Source organism: Ammodytes marinus (assembly GCF_949987685.1).
Source record: "Ammodytes marinus genome assembly, chromosome: 24".
In the NCBI taxonomy this organism is placed as follows: Eukaryota; Metazoa; Chordata; class Actinopteri; order Uranoscopiformes; family Ammodytidae; genus Ammodytes; species Ammodytes marinus.
Genome location: NC_137228.1, coordinates 1,010,546 through 1,026,996, shown reverse-complemented (window position 1 = coordinate 1,026,996; position 16,451 = coordinate 1,010,546). Strand labels below are relative to the sequence as shown.

Here is a 16,451-nt window from a genome sequence, read left to right as displayed (position 1 = left end):
TTTTTAGAATTAGGAAATCGGACTAAAGTTCGAGGAAGTAGATGGTATTCATGGGAAAATGCTCTAATATGAGGTATGCCTTTCTTTAGTAGGTCCATAACTAATGCCAACTAAGTCCTTGTCCTTTATGAAGATTTCGTAGCGCTTAAGATAATACTTACAGGCATGTATGAATATGTCTGGGTATTGTTTCACGAGCTACAACAAATTTAGAAACGAGAACCAAGTCAAAATAACTCTATTGAATGAGTTATAGGCATACAACCTCTTTTCTTTTCCTTTATTGTCCATTTTATGTATTATACCTATACTCTCTTGTATTTTGTAAATACAATCCCTTAAATGTTGTAAAGCCTCAGTTGTGAATTAGTTTATAACTGGAACAGAAGGACTTTAGGTATAGGGTTTTTTCTTCAAAGAGATGGTTTCGTCCTCGGGGAGGTGAGTACAATTTGATTCTACACAACGGCACATTACTGATTTAAAACACACACAACCTCATACAACTAACCTCTCTGTACGGGAGAAGGATTTTTCTGATACAATATTAGAAAGGGTTTATAGTGTAGCGGAGTTCGGCCACATCCAAAAAGATGAGGGAGCTCTGATAAAATAGGAACTTTAAACACGGTGGTATATATTGAATATTGTACTTTATTTAGACGTTAACTCAGGTTGGAGAAGAGGGTAAATAGAGCGCTATTAAACAAAGAGGCCGGAGTTGGCGTCTCTTGCAGGAACCGTGGTGAGAGGAGAGTCGTCTTTATGAAGGAATAATAAACAATTAAAGCATTGTGCTACAAGTTGGTTAATATGGGTTTGATAGGACATAACTAATACATTTTTGATACTAGCTTTTCATTTAGATCAGACTTTTATAGTCGAAATCGTAATACTCTCTCTTTCTCTCTCTGTGAGTGTGTGTGTGTGTGTCTCTCTCTCTCTCTCTCTCTCTCTCTCTCTGTGAGCGGAAGGAGTGGGTTTGCGGAGCGCGTGTGAGAGCGGATTGTGAGGAGTTTTTGCAAACTTTTCTCATAGTTTTTTTGGTTAATATTGTAAATATAGTTGGGCGAACGGTTTGGTGGTACTTTTTGGTGTTTTTTCACGTGATCGACCAGCGGCCGCTAGACCCGGGAGCATGGTTGCTTTCGGGGAACTCAGCTGCATGCACGGCTTCAAGATCTCCACCACCTTCCCGTGCTCGGTGGAGGACTGTAGCCTTGCAGTGGCGGAAATAGTCGGGCACAGCAGCATAAAATCCGCGGCTCGAATGAACGGAGCAGTCGTGATTTTTGTGGACAGTGTGGCCAAGGCTAACAAGGTGGTGGAGAAAGGGATTGTTGTGAAGGACTCGTTTGTTTCCGTGTCCCCGCTCACATCACCGGCAACGCGGATTACAATTTCCAACATCCCGCCATTCATTGGAGACGAGGTTCTGCTTCGGGAGCTGTCGAGGCACGGCAAGGTTGTCTCGGCGATAAGGAAGCTGCCATCGGGATGCAAGTCCCCCCTGCTGCGACATGTGGTATCCCATAAACGGCAAGTACATATGATTTTACACAAAAAAGACACTGAACTGAGTCTAGTTTTCAATTTAAAAGTTGAAGATTTTGACTATGCAGTTTTTATGAATTTTGGAACCCTGAAGTGCTTTGCCTGCGGCAAGGAGGGACATTTGGTGCGAGCTTGCCCAGACAAAGCCCCTGGAAGGCGGGCTGAGCCTGCTGCGGCACCAGCGGCTGAGCCTACAGCCGGTGTGTCAGATCAACTGGTGATCAGGGTAGCTGGTTGGATTTGCAGATGTTTCGTAGGCGTGTCTATTTAGGACCCCTAGTCTAAAAACCCGGAAATAAACCTATTCAAAACATCGTCTCTCTTCGCATTCATTTATCGGTTTATTTTATACATGATGCCATAAACCGTTTGCAGGATCATTACCTTTGGTCCCAAAGTACATAGATAATTAGTTGTCTTCTGCGGGGGGGGGGGGGGGGGGGGGAGAAAACTAATTCTTGGCGGAGTCGAACCAGCGATCTCATCAACCCATTCATAATAAACTACTCAGGCCGAATCTTACACGGTGCGCCACAAAGTCAGACGAAATAAATCGTGCTAGTAGGATCTTATCATTTTCACATAGGCAAATATTGAATCATATGTACAATGCACGTCAAATGAGCAAATTGCAGAATAGTGTAGTACAAATGAACGGTCCAAAATGTAGGCTATTATGTGTTTCTTTGACTAATCCTTGTCTGTTTGCGTCTGTATATTTCTCCCATCTTTGACGGACATTATCTCAACATAAGTTATTTTCTTTTTTCTATAACATTCACTTGAACACCTCAAATTATTAGCACTATTCTGGAGTGTATTACAGAATAATTTGTTATGTTGTTAGTTGTATGATTAATGACACATTTATTCTGGAAATAAATGCCGAAAATGCATTTATAAAGGCCTTTTTAGCAAAGTTGCATATTCATTCAAACATTTCTGTGAAAGTTGTAATACACAAAATATATTTTTTAATGTAAGTAATCAACTGGCAACGTTTTATGATGATCTATTATTTACCCTTTTCACATACAGTGTTTCAAATCAAAGTTCAAATATGCAATACAAGCTCTATGTCCTAGAGACGAGCATCACAAAAGAAAAGACAACAAAATGGTCATTAAAACAAGATTTTATTGAACACAAGCAGTGCAGAAATAGTGTCAGTAAAAGAACAGTACACCCAGTGTGGTAGAACTTCCACAGACTGCACTCAGAAACGCAAGAACCCTAGATCCACTCCACAGTGTCCAGCAAAACGTCTGAATTAAACTCAAATATTAGACTTGTGTCTTTTGCTTTCCCTTACCTCTCTCTGCACCTACCTCTACCTGATCATTTGTCTACACTTACCTCTTGCAAAGCCAGACCAAACTACAGCAAGTAACAATAGCCTAGCTATCATTCAATCTTCAAACTCGAATTTGACCATGTAACCAGTGTCTGCACAACAGCCTAAAGAAATGCCTTCACTGAAATGTTACATTGGATAGTTAATATTGTGTTACAATGTATATATTTATTACGTTTTAGGGCTGCTACGAGTCTCTTCGTGTTAAATCTAACATTCGGTGGAAACAGAAAGTATTTTCCCAGCAGATCCATATTGTCAGGAGTCCGTCTGACCGCCCGAGTCACCGGCAGCTTCCGTGTGTTTACTTCCACCAGAAACAGCTCTGATTTAAACCCAATGAGACTCGCCATAAACAGCGAATTCACTTTGATTATCTTGTCATATGTCCCTGCTAACTGGAAAACCACTTTCACATTAAATAAACATAATTTTTAACCATTTTAGGAGATGAAATGTGAAAGAAAGTCGCTGTGAGTTGCTCGAAGTGACGGTGTATTGGAGAGGGTAGAAGCTTTCCGGAGTTAAATAAACGCATCTTCGGCTTCAAACATGAGCTAAGTCTGAAGAGAACATTTTTTTCTCTCTGCTAGAATAACATTTATGGTGTAACACATTTATATTATGTGAGTTTTATCCCCGAAATGTGGAGGAGAAAACAAAAAGTGTCGCCGCATTTGAGCCGGGCAGCAGAGCGGCTGTGTGCTTGAATCTCCACGGTTCTCATGAGCTGTATAAATCCCGCCTCGTGCACTCCGTTCAGAATCATTCAGACGAACACAGCGAACAATAAAGATGGCAGAGGAAGCTCCAGCAGTCGCTCCGGCCAAAGCCCCGGCTAAGGCCGCAAAGAAGAAGGCTGCTCCCCGCCCCAAGAAGGAAGGACCCACCCTCCCGAAGCTCATCCTCAGCGCCGCGTCCAAGGAGCGCAAGGGAGTGTCTCTGTCGGCGGTCAAAAAGGCTCTGGCCGCTGAAGGCGTTGATGTGGCCAAGGCCAACAAACGTATCAATATCGCCGTGACCAAGCTGGTGACCAACGGGACTCTGAACCAGACTAAAGGGACCGGGGCCTCCGGCTCTTTCAAGCTTGCCAAGAAGGAGCCCAAAGCCGCCAAACCAGTGAAGAAAGTGGTGAAGAAAGCCCCCGCTATAGCCAAGAAGCCCGCCGTCAAGAAGTCTCCAAAGAAGGCACCGGCAGCTAAGAAAGCACTAGCATTCAAGAAGTCCCCGAAGAAGGCAGCGGCCAAGAAAGCTGTCAAGAAGCCTGCAGTGAAGAAGAGTCCCAAGAAGGCTCCCGCTAAAAAGGCTGTGAAGAAACCCGCAGCCAAGAAAACCCCGGTGAAGAAAGCTCCAGTAAAGAAAACTGCAGCTAAGAAGGCCAAGAAGTAAAGCGCTCCTTCATCCAGCATCACTCACCAAAGGCTCTTTTAAGAGCCAACACATTATACTCAAGAGATCTTCCTGCTCCTTTTTTAGACACATTTTGTTTTAATATCAAATGTCATTGCACCTAAACACTGAAAAACATTTCATTTAATCAACCAATATAGCTTTTTGGTGTGAATCAATCTCATCCCAGAAATATAAATCTGTTATCCTAATACATGAGGTGAATAGTCTAAACTACCATTACATTACAGTGTATACAATGTGCTTAAAGCCACTACGAGTAAGATGGCACGTTGGCGTCCCCTTTGGACAAAAGCGGTAGTATTTTTACGACGCCCGCTGTCGCAAAGCTGTTTTCTAGAGCGTGCCAGGCGTGCGAGTGTGAACTGAGAAGGGCGCAATATAGTGCATGTCCGTGTGTTGAAAGTGTGAGGACTCTTTTCGGCTCTGTGAGAGTGGTTTTGACACTGCATCAACTAATGCCAGTCACTGCCACACACACCTGATTGCAATGAGTTGATGCAGCAGTGTCACCTAACTACTCTCTCTCACGGAGCTGAAAGACGTGTCCTCACAGAAAGCGAATGAACGAGAGACGGCAGTTAGTATGGATTATGATGAGGTAATGTGTTTGTGTTGTTGATGTAAATAATTACTATTTCAGATAATGGTTATCTGATGATGGTGAAGCAAAGCCAACTTTGTGTTAGTACCAACTGCTCATTCATTTAGGAGTAAACACTGCAGTCTAGTTTCGCTCTCGTGAAATTGTATACACGTTGCTTGGCAACGCCCTCGTCCCGCCCGTAGCCTATATCACTCTCCCTTTTAGCTTTTCTTCATTGCATTTTAATTTTTTTCTTTGATGGTTCAGCCCCGTTATCAGTCATTATGACGACAAATACATCAGTAAATGTGTATCTGATTCTGAATCTGATGAAATTGGGGGCGGGACTCGATAAGCCTTAGGCTTCTTCCGTCACCCTTCGGACAACACAAATTAAGATGTATGATGTGAAAGAGATAATTGTGTATTGTGTGGAATTGTCCGAAAGAATAATAATAAATAAATAAATAAATAAATAAATAACTGTCTCAAACAAGGCTCCCGCTCCCCTTCCCTCACCTGGAGGGATAGGCTTCTCAAATCACGTTGCTGCGCCACACTGAAATCTGCGACCAATATGGATATGTGACCATAGAGCCTGCACAAGCGAACCGAAAATCGGACTGGGTGTGCGACCAGACCAAAAGCAGTAATAAAAACTATTTAAAAACTTCTTTCTTTGCACTGATGGTCTCGTTTGCTGTTAAAGGTAATTTATGATTATCAGAGGAAAGATGAGGCTGTTTAAAAGATATTTAAATGTTACTCGTAGCCGCTTTAATGCCACAAGGTAAAGCTTAACAATACAGATATAAAACAGCCTAAAATAAGAAATATTGAATTGAAAATGTTTTTATTTTGAACAAAGTTAAAGGAAAAAATAAGCAATAATAAACCATAAAATGATAAAACAAGTGGACAGTTACAATAAAGTATTATTTACCAACAATGTAAACCGCAAATGAAAACAAAACTCTTAACACTTGCTTTTCCTGTTCGTAAAGGGGTGAGAAGAAAAAACATCTTATTTAATCTCCCCCTTCTCCCTAAATGATTGACCCATAATGGGTTATTAGCTTCCTAATTACCAGTAATTAGGAAGCTAATAACCCATTATAACCCATTTTTTTGTTTTCCTTTTTGCAGAGCTTTTAAGTCTTCTCCGTACTGTTGGTTTTGGCTGAACTGGATCAATATGGACTCTGCAGCGACCAGATCATCTAAGGTAAGTTGTTTCTTTTCTTTTGTTGTTCTGTATTTCTCCATGTGTTTTTCTAACTTTAATCTTTGCTTTACAGGGTCCTTTTCAGTTTGATTGACTGTTGTTGAGAACTCCTTTCTTTCATCTTTCAGCTGGCGCAAGGTTTCCTTCAGCTTTAGAATCCAGGCCACTGACCTTTTCAGCTTATGCCAGTCCGAATAGTAGTCGATCAATCTGTTCATTGGTTCCACGTTACCTTCGACTATGACTGTGTTGACTGAAACTGTGTTCTTGACCTCTGGGTCATCCTGAAGGCTTTCCTTCCTTTGCACCGGTTGTTTGGGCCAATCATGTTGGCTTTGCAGCAGGAAGTTTGGTCCATTAATCCATGTTCCTTCTTTCATCAAAGTTTTGGCCTTCAGGCCCCTGCTAGCTTGATCTGCAGGGTTTTCTGCTGTGCCGACGTAGTTCCACTGAGAAGGCTTGGTGGCTTCACGAATCAGTGTAACTCTATTTGCAACGAAAGTCTTGAATCGAGCTGTTTCGTTGTCGATATACCTGAGAACGGTAGTGCTGTCTGTCCAGAAGGTAGACGGTTGAAGTGGCAATTGAAGCTCTTGACGTAACATCTTGTCCATCTTCACCGCCACGACTGCCGCAATCAGTTCAAGCCGGGGGATTGTGACCTGCTTGAGCGGTGACACTCTAGATTTCCCCATCAAAAACGAACAATGTTTCCCGCCTTGCTTGTTCTCTAGCAGCAGATAAGTTACAGTGCCGTATGCGTACTCTGAGGCATCCAAGAAATGATGTAACTGCGCTACGGCACTGCATCCAAAGTCTGGAGGCTTTAAACATCTGTTCACGTGGAAGTCAGTAAGGTGAGTAACATCTTCTTTCCATTTCTGCCAATCTTCAGCATGTTTTTCACCAATGCTCTCATCCCAACCATGCTGCTCCTTACAAAGCTCTTTTAGCAGAAGCTTGGCTGGCAGGACGACTCGCGCCAAAAAGCCGAGGGGGTCGTAGACAGAGTTGACGACGGATAAAATGCCCCTCCTCGTCATCGGCTTGTCTTGCAGTCTCATGCTGTAAGTGAAAGCATCCATGTCTGTATCCCACTGTAAGCCGAGGGTCCTCTCGAATGGTAGTGCATCATGGCTTAGATCCAAGTCTTTCGCTTCAGTAGCTCTGTGTGCTTCTGGGATAGACATTAACACCTTCCGGTTGTGGCTCATCCACTTTGTTAGATTGAAACCTCCACTGGCACACAAGGTGCGGAGATCACTTGCCAATGTTATGGCATCTTCTTCTGTAGCTACGCTCTTTAAACAATCATCCACGTAAAAATTCCGCAGGATTGTTTGAACGGCTTCTGGGGAGGCAGTGGCTCTGTGATCCTCAGCGGTTCTCCGAAGTGCATATGAGGCAACGCTTGGAGATGAGGTGTCACCAAAAAGGTGCACTGCCATTCGATATTCCTCCATGGGCCCATTCAAGTTGCCATTGGGCCACCAAAGAAAGCAGAGGAGATCTGCGTCTTCTTCTGGCACCTGAACTTGATAAAACATCGACTCGATATCTGCCATCATGGCTATTGGCTCCTCACGGAATCTTAAGAGGACACCAACCAACGTGTTGGTCAGATCGGGTCCCTGCAATAATTCACTATTCAAAGACCGGCCCTGAAACGAGGCTGTGCAGTCGAAGACCACTCGTAGTTTTCTTTTCTTAGGGTGGGACACCCCGTGGTGCGGTATGTAGAACACCATGTTGTCGTCACGGTTCAGCTGGTGTGCCAGAACTTGGACAGCGTAGCCTTTGCTTATGATGTTGTCCATGAAGGCTTTGTACTCTTCGAAGAACTCAGGATTCTTCTTGAGCTTTCTTTGCAAACTGGCTATGCGCTGCTCCGCCACACAACGGTTATTAGGCATTTGGAGCTTCTCGTTCCTGAGTGGCAATCCAATGCTGTAATGTCCGTTCTCCAGAGTTGCAGTTTTCTGCACAGACTGCATGAACTGTTTGTCTTCTTGCGACAACTCTTCTTTGTCATCGTAGTTGCACTCTTGAAAATCAGTATTGTACTGTTGGACAAGTAACTTCTCAACTTCCATCAATGAGATCCTGTTCACTGAACATCTAGGTGGTTTGTTATCTGTGTCCTCCAGTTCCTTTCTCATGGGCCCATTAACTACCCATCCAATGGCAGTCTTAACGGCATAAGGGCCTCCATGTTGACTGTTAATGATACGCCATGGCTCCATAGCTTTTGGACAGTTTGCTCCAATAAGTAGGCCTACATCTGCAACCAATTCTGGCAAACACACTTCACTGAGGTAAGTCCACTGCTGGATATCTGATTGCTTGGGTATGTTTTCAGCGTGAACTGGTATGTTGCTGTGAGTGTACACCTTAGGAAGATCGATATGCTCGCTGTCTTCCAGTCCGCACACTTCCAGGTCCGATATCACGTAGCTACTGATGAGCTTTTGTTCTCCATGTTTGTCTTGACCCATGGTGCTGAGAAGTATTTATGTTGGTTTCCCTTTAACATTCAGTTTCCTAGTTAAATGTCTAGTAAGCTAATTAAATTCATTTCATGGAACATAAATGGTTGTGGGAGTCCCCTTAAAAGAAAGAAGATATTGACATATTTGAAAAATAATCAAACAGATATTGTTTTTATACAGGAAACCCACATGCAGGGTTCTGAAGCTGAGAAATTTAAAGTGGGCTGGGTAGGTCATCTTTTCCATAGTTCATTTTCAAGTAAACGTAATGGAGTTCTGATTCTAATTCATAAGAACTTAAATTGTCCTCTTAAAGCAAACTAAAGATACAGAGGGAAGGATTGTATGCATTGAAGCAATAATGGAGGGAATCCCCATAGTATTATGTAACATTTATGCACCTACCAAAGGAGACCCCTTGTTTTCCCATGAGGTTAAGATCCTAGGAGATATGGAAGGTCAAACTATATTAGCTGGGGACTTCAATGAAGTTATTGACCCGGTCTTGGATAAGAGTTTTTATAGAGCCCCTCCCCTGACAAAGGAGAGAGGCTTTGCACATGCTGAGTAGAGATGCAGGTCTAACTGACATATGGAGGCTGACTAACCCGACAATGAGAGACTATACTTTTTTCTCCCACCGTCATAAAACATATTTAAGGATTGATTTTTTTCTAATAAGTTCCTCTCTGGCAGATAGTGTAGCTAGCTGTGCTATAAAAGCAATATCCATCACAGATCACGCACCAGTCGAATTACTCATTACAGCAAACTTAAGTACTGAGAGGAGAGGGAGGTGGAGATTAAATACCACATTACTATCAGACGCACTCTTTAGAAATATGGTAGAGGAGGACTTGAACTTTTTTTTTTAAACTAATATTGGCAGCATTGAGGAAATAACAACTGTGTGGGAAGCTTCAAAAGCATACATAAGGGGGAAATTTATAGCACAGGTTACTAAAAATAAAAGAGAAAATCTTAGTAGGATGAAAGATTTAGAAAAGGAAATAAAAGATAAAGAAATAGACCTGGCAAGACACTTCTGCAATGAGAAGTATCAGGAACTCTCTAAGCTTAAATTTAACTTACATGAGATTTATAACAAAAAAGCAGAATATGCCCTTTATAGGTTAAAAACAAGCTTCTATGAAGGGGGAGAAAAAACCGGGAAACTCCTTGCCAGACAGTTAAAGGAGAAAACATGTGCTAATACTATACCAGTCATTAAACAGGGGGGAAAACAATTTTTCTCAACCAAAGATATAAATAGGGTATTTCAGCAGTATTATGAAAAATTATATACCTCATCCATACTCTCTAACACCTCAGAAGAGGACACAGAACAGTTTCTCTTAAATATAAAGGTACCTAAGCTGCAACCACAGGATGCAGCTGACCTGGAGTCCCCCATAACAGAAGCTGAAATAAGGAAGGCAATTTCATCAATGAAAAATGGGAAGTCGCCTGGTTTTGACGGACTACCAATAGAATATTATAAAGTTTACATAGATATTCTTGCACCAGTATTACAAAGGGTATACTCCGAAATGTTCAACAAGGGTTTGGTAGCTCCTACTTTTAATGAAGCTGTTATTACACTGATCCCTAAAGCAGGAAAAATCCTGACCAAAATCCTAGCCACACGCTTGCAATGTGTATTACCTAGTATTATTCATCCCAATCAAGTTGGTTTCATGAAAAATAGAACCTCAACTGACAATATAAGGCTTTTGTTACATTTAATGTGGTCGAGTCAATCTCAAAACACCCCAGTTACTGCCATCTCCCTTGATGCGGAGAAAGCCTTTGATAGGGTGGAATGGCAATTTTTGTTCCACACCCTATCCCATTTTGGCTTCGACTCTAATTTTATTAAATGGGTAAAAATGTTGTATAAAGAACCGAAGGCAGCAGTGATGACCAACGGAACGGTATCCCCCTTTTTTAATCTGACCCGAGGTACACGTCAAGGATGCTCATTAAGCCCATTATTGTTTATCATTTTCCTAGAGGTATTAGCAGTGTCCATTAGGGCACACACTGGAATAAAAGGTGTTAAGGGAGGAGATAAAGAACACAAACTATTACTTTATGCCGATGATATCTTAGCAGTGGTGTCTGACCCCCTAACATCCTTATCATATTTGATGGACACAATCCAATCCTTTTCAAAATGTTCAGGTTATTCTATAAACTGGACTAAATCGGAAGCGATGCCCCTATCCAAGTCCTGCTTTCCATTTATGGTAGAGAAGTACAACTTCAGATGGGTAAATAACGGGATGAAATACCTTGGCATTAAATTGTCCCAGGACATAGGGGAAATAGTAACGTTGAACTTTAACCCTTTACTCCAAAAGATCAAAACTAACTTTCAAAAGTGGGAGAAGATCAGACTCACATTATGGGGAAAAGTCAGTATAATAAAAATGGTGGTAGCCCCGCAGTTTAATTATGTTACTATGATGCTCCCAATTATAATACCATCTACTATATTTAGACAATTAGATGATATAGTAAAACACTTCCTATGGGAAGGGAAAAGGCCACGAATTAAACTGAGAAAATTATGTTCGCATAAAGAAAATGGAGGGCTGGGTCTTCCTGACATGAGATTGTATTATTTATCTTTTGAAATGGCTAAAACTGCAAGATATTGGCATGTTACAGAAAATAATGCAGCTTGGATGGATATTGAAAGGGAGATATGCTCACCCTTCAATCCTATAGAGGTTATATCTCAAAAAAGGTCTAATATCACAAACCCCGTACTTTTACATTCAAAGGATGTGTGGATTAAAGTCCATAAAATCTTTAAACTTAAACATACTGTACAAAAATATTCATCATTATGGCATAACCCTGATGTCCGCATTGGAAAAACATCTGTGTACTGGAAACAGTGGCACTCCAGAGGTGTATGTACTATTAGCGATTTATTTGAGGACGGAGTGCTGTTATCATACAATGAACTTTTAGAGCGATTTAACCTGGTGGGAAAGGATCATTTTTGGAAATACTTGCAGATACGGAGCTGTATTAGTTCCAAGCCATACAGTGTGGTTGATAATAATGTCATGAACTATATGAAACTACCACCAGAAAAATGTAAAGCCTCCCAATTTTACAAGACTGCTAATGCTTCTATGTGTAATGATTCAAATATTATGAGATCGATTTGGCAGAGAGATATTGGTGGAGAAATTAAGTGTGACCACTGGGCAAATATTTTGGCTGATTGTGGTAAATATGTGAGAGAGGCGAGGGGAAAGCTCACACAATACAAGATTTTACATAGATACTATTATACGCCTTCTAAACTCCATAGAATGAAACTATTGAATGATAACCTATGCTGGAAATGTAAAACTGAAATTGGTACTTTTCTCCATTGTATCTGGGAGTGTGCTATGGTCAGGCCTCTCTGGACTAAGATTATTTTCATTTTAAGCAATTGGTTTGGTTCAGAAATTCCTTTAAGCCCAGAGCTCTGTCTATTAGGGGACAAATCTCAAATACCTAACGTATCGAAGTGTGACTTTTCTGTAATTATTGTAGGTATAGTAACGGCTTGCCGTGTTATTTTAAGACACTGGAAGATACCAAAAGCCCCACAAGTTGAAGAATGGGCCAATGCAATGACTGAAACTGTATCTTATGAATGCATGTTGAACCGATTAAGTGACAATTGGGGGGAGGGGGTATCCTCTTGGGAAGGGTTTTGGGACCACATAAAGGTGGATAGTGACCCAAATTAATACAGCCACAACTGCAAAGGCAGCTAACATCACCGGACCATGGTAACAAATGTATTTATTTTTTTATTTTTTATTTTTTTTGTCATTGGCCTGTTTTTGCTTGTGGGGTCTGACCATGGCATATTGAGGGGAGAAGAAAGGAGAATAAATATTGGCTCTTATCTCCACATGGGGGAAGTATCTAGATGTTTCTTATTATTTTACTTTTTTCTTTCTCTATTATTATTATTATTATTATTATTATTATTATTATTATTATTATTATTATTATTATTATTATTATTATTATTATTATTGTTATTATTATTGTTATTGTTATTATTGTTGTTATTTTTATTTATTTTTTATGTCACCATGAAAACAATAATATGGAAGCCATGAAACATGAAATATGACTTTGTATTATGAATTTGTATCAGATGTCCCTGTATGTGACCACCTGTGAACATTTAATAAATATGTGAATTACAAAAAAAAAACATTCAGTTTCCTTTGCAGGTCTACCGTGCAGAACGTTGCTGTACTTCCTGGGTCCATGAAGGCGTAAGTCTCCACATACTTGTCGCTCTTTTTTGATTTAATCTTCACCGGTACACTTGACAGCACACATTCAGCTTTTCCGGCCCCAGTTAGGCTACAAGACTCATGCGTGACAGAAACTTGAGCACATGATACTTTGTTTCCGTGAGCACCATCTTTCTTCTCAGGTAGGGCAGAACCTTCTCTTTTCACTATGTGTAAAATGTCTGGATTTCTTAGCGAACATTCTTTGCACTCGATCCTTCTTTTGCAGAACTTGCTGAGATGGCCGGGGGTTAAGCAGCCAAAACACAAGCCATTTGACTTCAGGAACTCCACACGTTCTTTGTGAGGCTGGTCCTTTATTTTGTTGCATGAAGCTAAATTGTGAGACTGCTGGCAGTACAAACATGGCTTCTCAAAGGCGATCCTGGTCTTGCCTGGATTAGCTGGCGTCACACATGTTCCTTGAGGTCTTGTATCTTCAGTGGAAACATTGGTAGCAAAGCTGCTTCCACGAACTTCTCTCTTAAAGGGATGCCTTTCCTTTTGTTCAACCTTTCCAACCGTGGTTGATCGGCTGTCTGGTAGATTACCGAAGAGGGGGTCGATCATTATTTTAGCTTGGCGGTCTATGTATTTCACCAAGTCAGCAAACTTCGCTCTTCCGCCTCCTCGCTCTTTGACGTTGTAAGCTTCAGCACACCAACGTTCTTTCATTTTGAAGGGCAGTTTGGATACCACTGTCCGTAAATTGGTAGGGTTGTCCATCTCTTCCAGATAGTCTATGTCCTCCATTGTGTTGCGACATCCAACCAAGAACATAGCATAAGCATTTAATGCCTTTCCATCATCAGACTTTATCTGCGGCCATTTTAGTGCTTTATCAATGTACGCGCTGGCGATCTGTAGCTCGTCCCCATAGTGCTCTTGAAGCAATTTCTTCGCTTTAGAGAAGCCTTTGTTAGCCGACATGTGGGCGCAGCTGCGGACTAGCTCCTGGGGTTCACCAGCTGTAAATTGCTCCAAAAAGTACAATTTGTCCTTATCATTGTCTGTCTTTTGTTCAATTGAGTGCTCGAATGCTCTGATGAAAGATTTGTACTGCAGTGCGTCACCCTTGAAGACAGGGATGTCCTTCATTGGTAGCTGGGATTGCCTTTGTTGTTTTACCAGTAGCTCAGTGATAACGTTCTGATTTTGCATGACTTTAAGCATCTCGTCACCTCTGCTGACCTGAGCGTTACCGTGATCTTGAGGAGCCACGTTAGGTACTTGGGATTGCAGCATTCGCCGTTGAGCGTTAACACCCGGATTAACTGGCTGAGGAAGTGTAACACTGGGTTCTTCTTGCTTCACTTTCCCACCTCTTAGTATTTGTGCAAGCGCGTGGCTACTGTAACCACAACTACTGCAACCATCTTCGGATCTTTTATATTCTTTGAGCACCTTTAATTTTGCACTGCTTTCTGCTAACGCAGTTTCCAACTCAAGTTCTTCTTTTACCCCTTTAAGTTTGGCCATTTCAAACTCAAGCTGCTGCTTTTTCTTCTGAGCTGCAGCACGTTCAAGCAGAGCTGCATGCTCAGCCTCTTGTTTAACACGTGTCGACGAAACTCGTGATGTGGTTGTTTTGCGATTTACGTGAGATCCATTTTGTTGATTGTGTCCAGCCTGGCTGGCACCCAACTGCGATATACTGTCACTTGGTTTAACAGCATCTTGCGGGTCATTTTCCGCATCATCATCCTTTTGCAACGTGCCTTCGTGCACGGCCGTAATCCATGTTTTAGTTGTTTTCATGAATTCTTTGATCGATGCCATTTTGTGTTCGAACCATTGCTCTTGATCAAATACTTTTTCCTCTTCAGGCAAAAGGCTTGCAACTTCTTTGTTGAGGCAATTAAACTCGTTAACAGCAAGTGGAAAATAAGTTTCCATGACGTCTTCAACCTCATGTAAATTTTGAGTATCACTCATCATTTTCTCCACTTCATTTATTCTACATGTGAGAGCTCCTAATTTTCTTCTTCTCAATGCTATATTTCTTTGTAATTTCTCCTCTAAGGCTTTCTCTGTCAACTTGCGTGTCCGTCCTGGATCCATTGTATCCTTCAAATATCCAAGCTCTTTTTCCTTTTCATCAGTCATCTTAATATTGCAGAGTTAGGCTTTAGTTGCATGCAAAGGTTTAAAAGCACTTATCCTTTAAGTAACTTTCTCTTTAAAAAACAAGTGCAAAACAACTTCTTAAATGAAGCCAAAAAATCCACGTTGACTGTAACAAGGCTTAAAATACGAGCTGACACGGAGAATCAACAACTTGCATTTTTTCTATACAATCCACCTTTAATTTCGGCACGGGCTTCAGTTATCTCCCGGCAACAGTGTCACGTCCTCTTGTGGGAATACACGGGGATAATATGAACTGATCACGTTACCTTTTATTGGACAATACTTCAGAGGATTACCCTTTCCTTGAATAAGATTCATCAGGTGAGCTCTCTTTTCTTTTTCTCCCGATCTTACGAGCGGACAGCTGCGCTCTCCACACGGCCCGGGCGCGCAAAGCTTATTGATCCGTTAAGCCAAGTTTTTTGACAAAATGTAGTGGCACTCTGTCTCATTCCTTCTCCTGTGTACCACTTGTTGGAGTTAACTCACAGTGTTTGCAACGCGAGCGAAAAGACGAGACAATGTTCCTTCGTCTTAAAAAGTTTACTTGAAAGTCTTCAAAATAAAATACTTGTCTTCACATGGTAAAATGCACGGTCTAACGACGACGCTGAAGTTGGCAGCTGATTCGCAGCAGCCGATTCGGCAGTTAAGGAAAAGTTAAGGGATTCTTAAGGAGCGGCGGAACGACTGATTCTCCGTTGTTTAACCTCCTAAATCGCCGCTGTAAAGCCACATTAATTAGTCTAGATTATCTAAGAGAGTCTAACCATTCTTTAAAAACAGTTTACAAAATTAAGTTTGTTCAAAAGAAAGATAGGGTAGATTTCACTGCTTTTTTGCATCTGGACCACATTAGAACTGGTCCTGATTGAAAACCCTTGCACCTAGACTCTTCAAATCTGGACTATATTATCACAGTGAGGCTATAGATTATGGAAAACATAGTTTTTGATTTGTGAAAATTTTTTCTATCTGTGAAAATGCAATAAAGGCACATGTCAACGCTTTTTTGGGGTCCTTACCGCATTAGAACTGGTCCTGATTGAAAACCACTGCACCTAGACTCTTCAAATCTGGACTAGAATATCACAGTGAGGCTATAGATTATAGAAAACATAGTTTCTGATTTGTGAAACTTTTTTTCCATTTGTGAAAATGCAAAGAATGAAAATTTTAATGGTTTTTAGGGGTATATGTTACGGTTGGGTCTGGAGGACACAGGCGCAGAGACAGTGTGAGTAAAAGAAGATTTATTTTAGGAGAAAACCAGCAGGGTGTTAGGACCGGGATCCGGGGAGGGAAACTGGCTGGCATGGGGGTCCAGGAGAGAGCAACGGGGCAAGTCCAGGGGGCTGAGTGGAAGCAGGCTAGAGCG

The 16,451-nt window shown here is 41.4% G+C and overlaps 1 protein-coding gene across 1 annotated transcript; it reads left to right on the top strand.

Annotated features, from left to right (window-relative positions):
- Positions 1 to 3,703: 3,703 nt before the first annotated feature.
- On the top strand, positions 3,704 to 4,297 carry LOC307270017 (histone H1-like; the record flags this gene model as incomplete). The annotated part of the gene is made up of 1 exon (XM_080053145.1): positions 3,704 to 4,297. The coding sequence occupies one exon, from the start codon at positions 3,704 to 3,706 to the stop codon at positions 4,295 to 4,297; it is 594 nt and encodes a 197-aa protein (XP_079909271.1).
- Between the last annotated feature and the right edge of the window lie 12,154 nt (positions 4,298 to 16,451).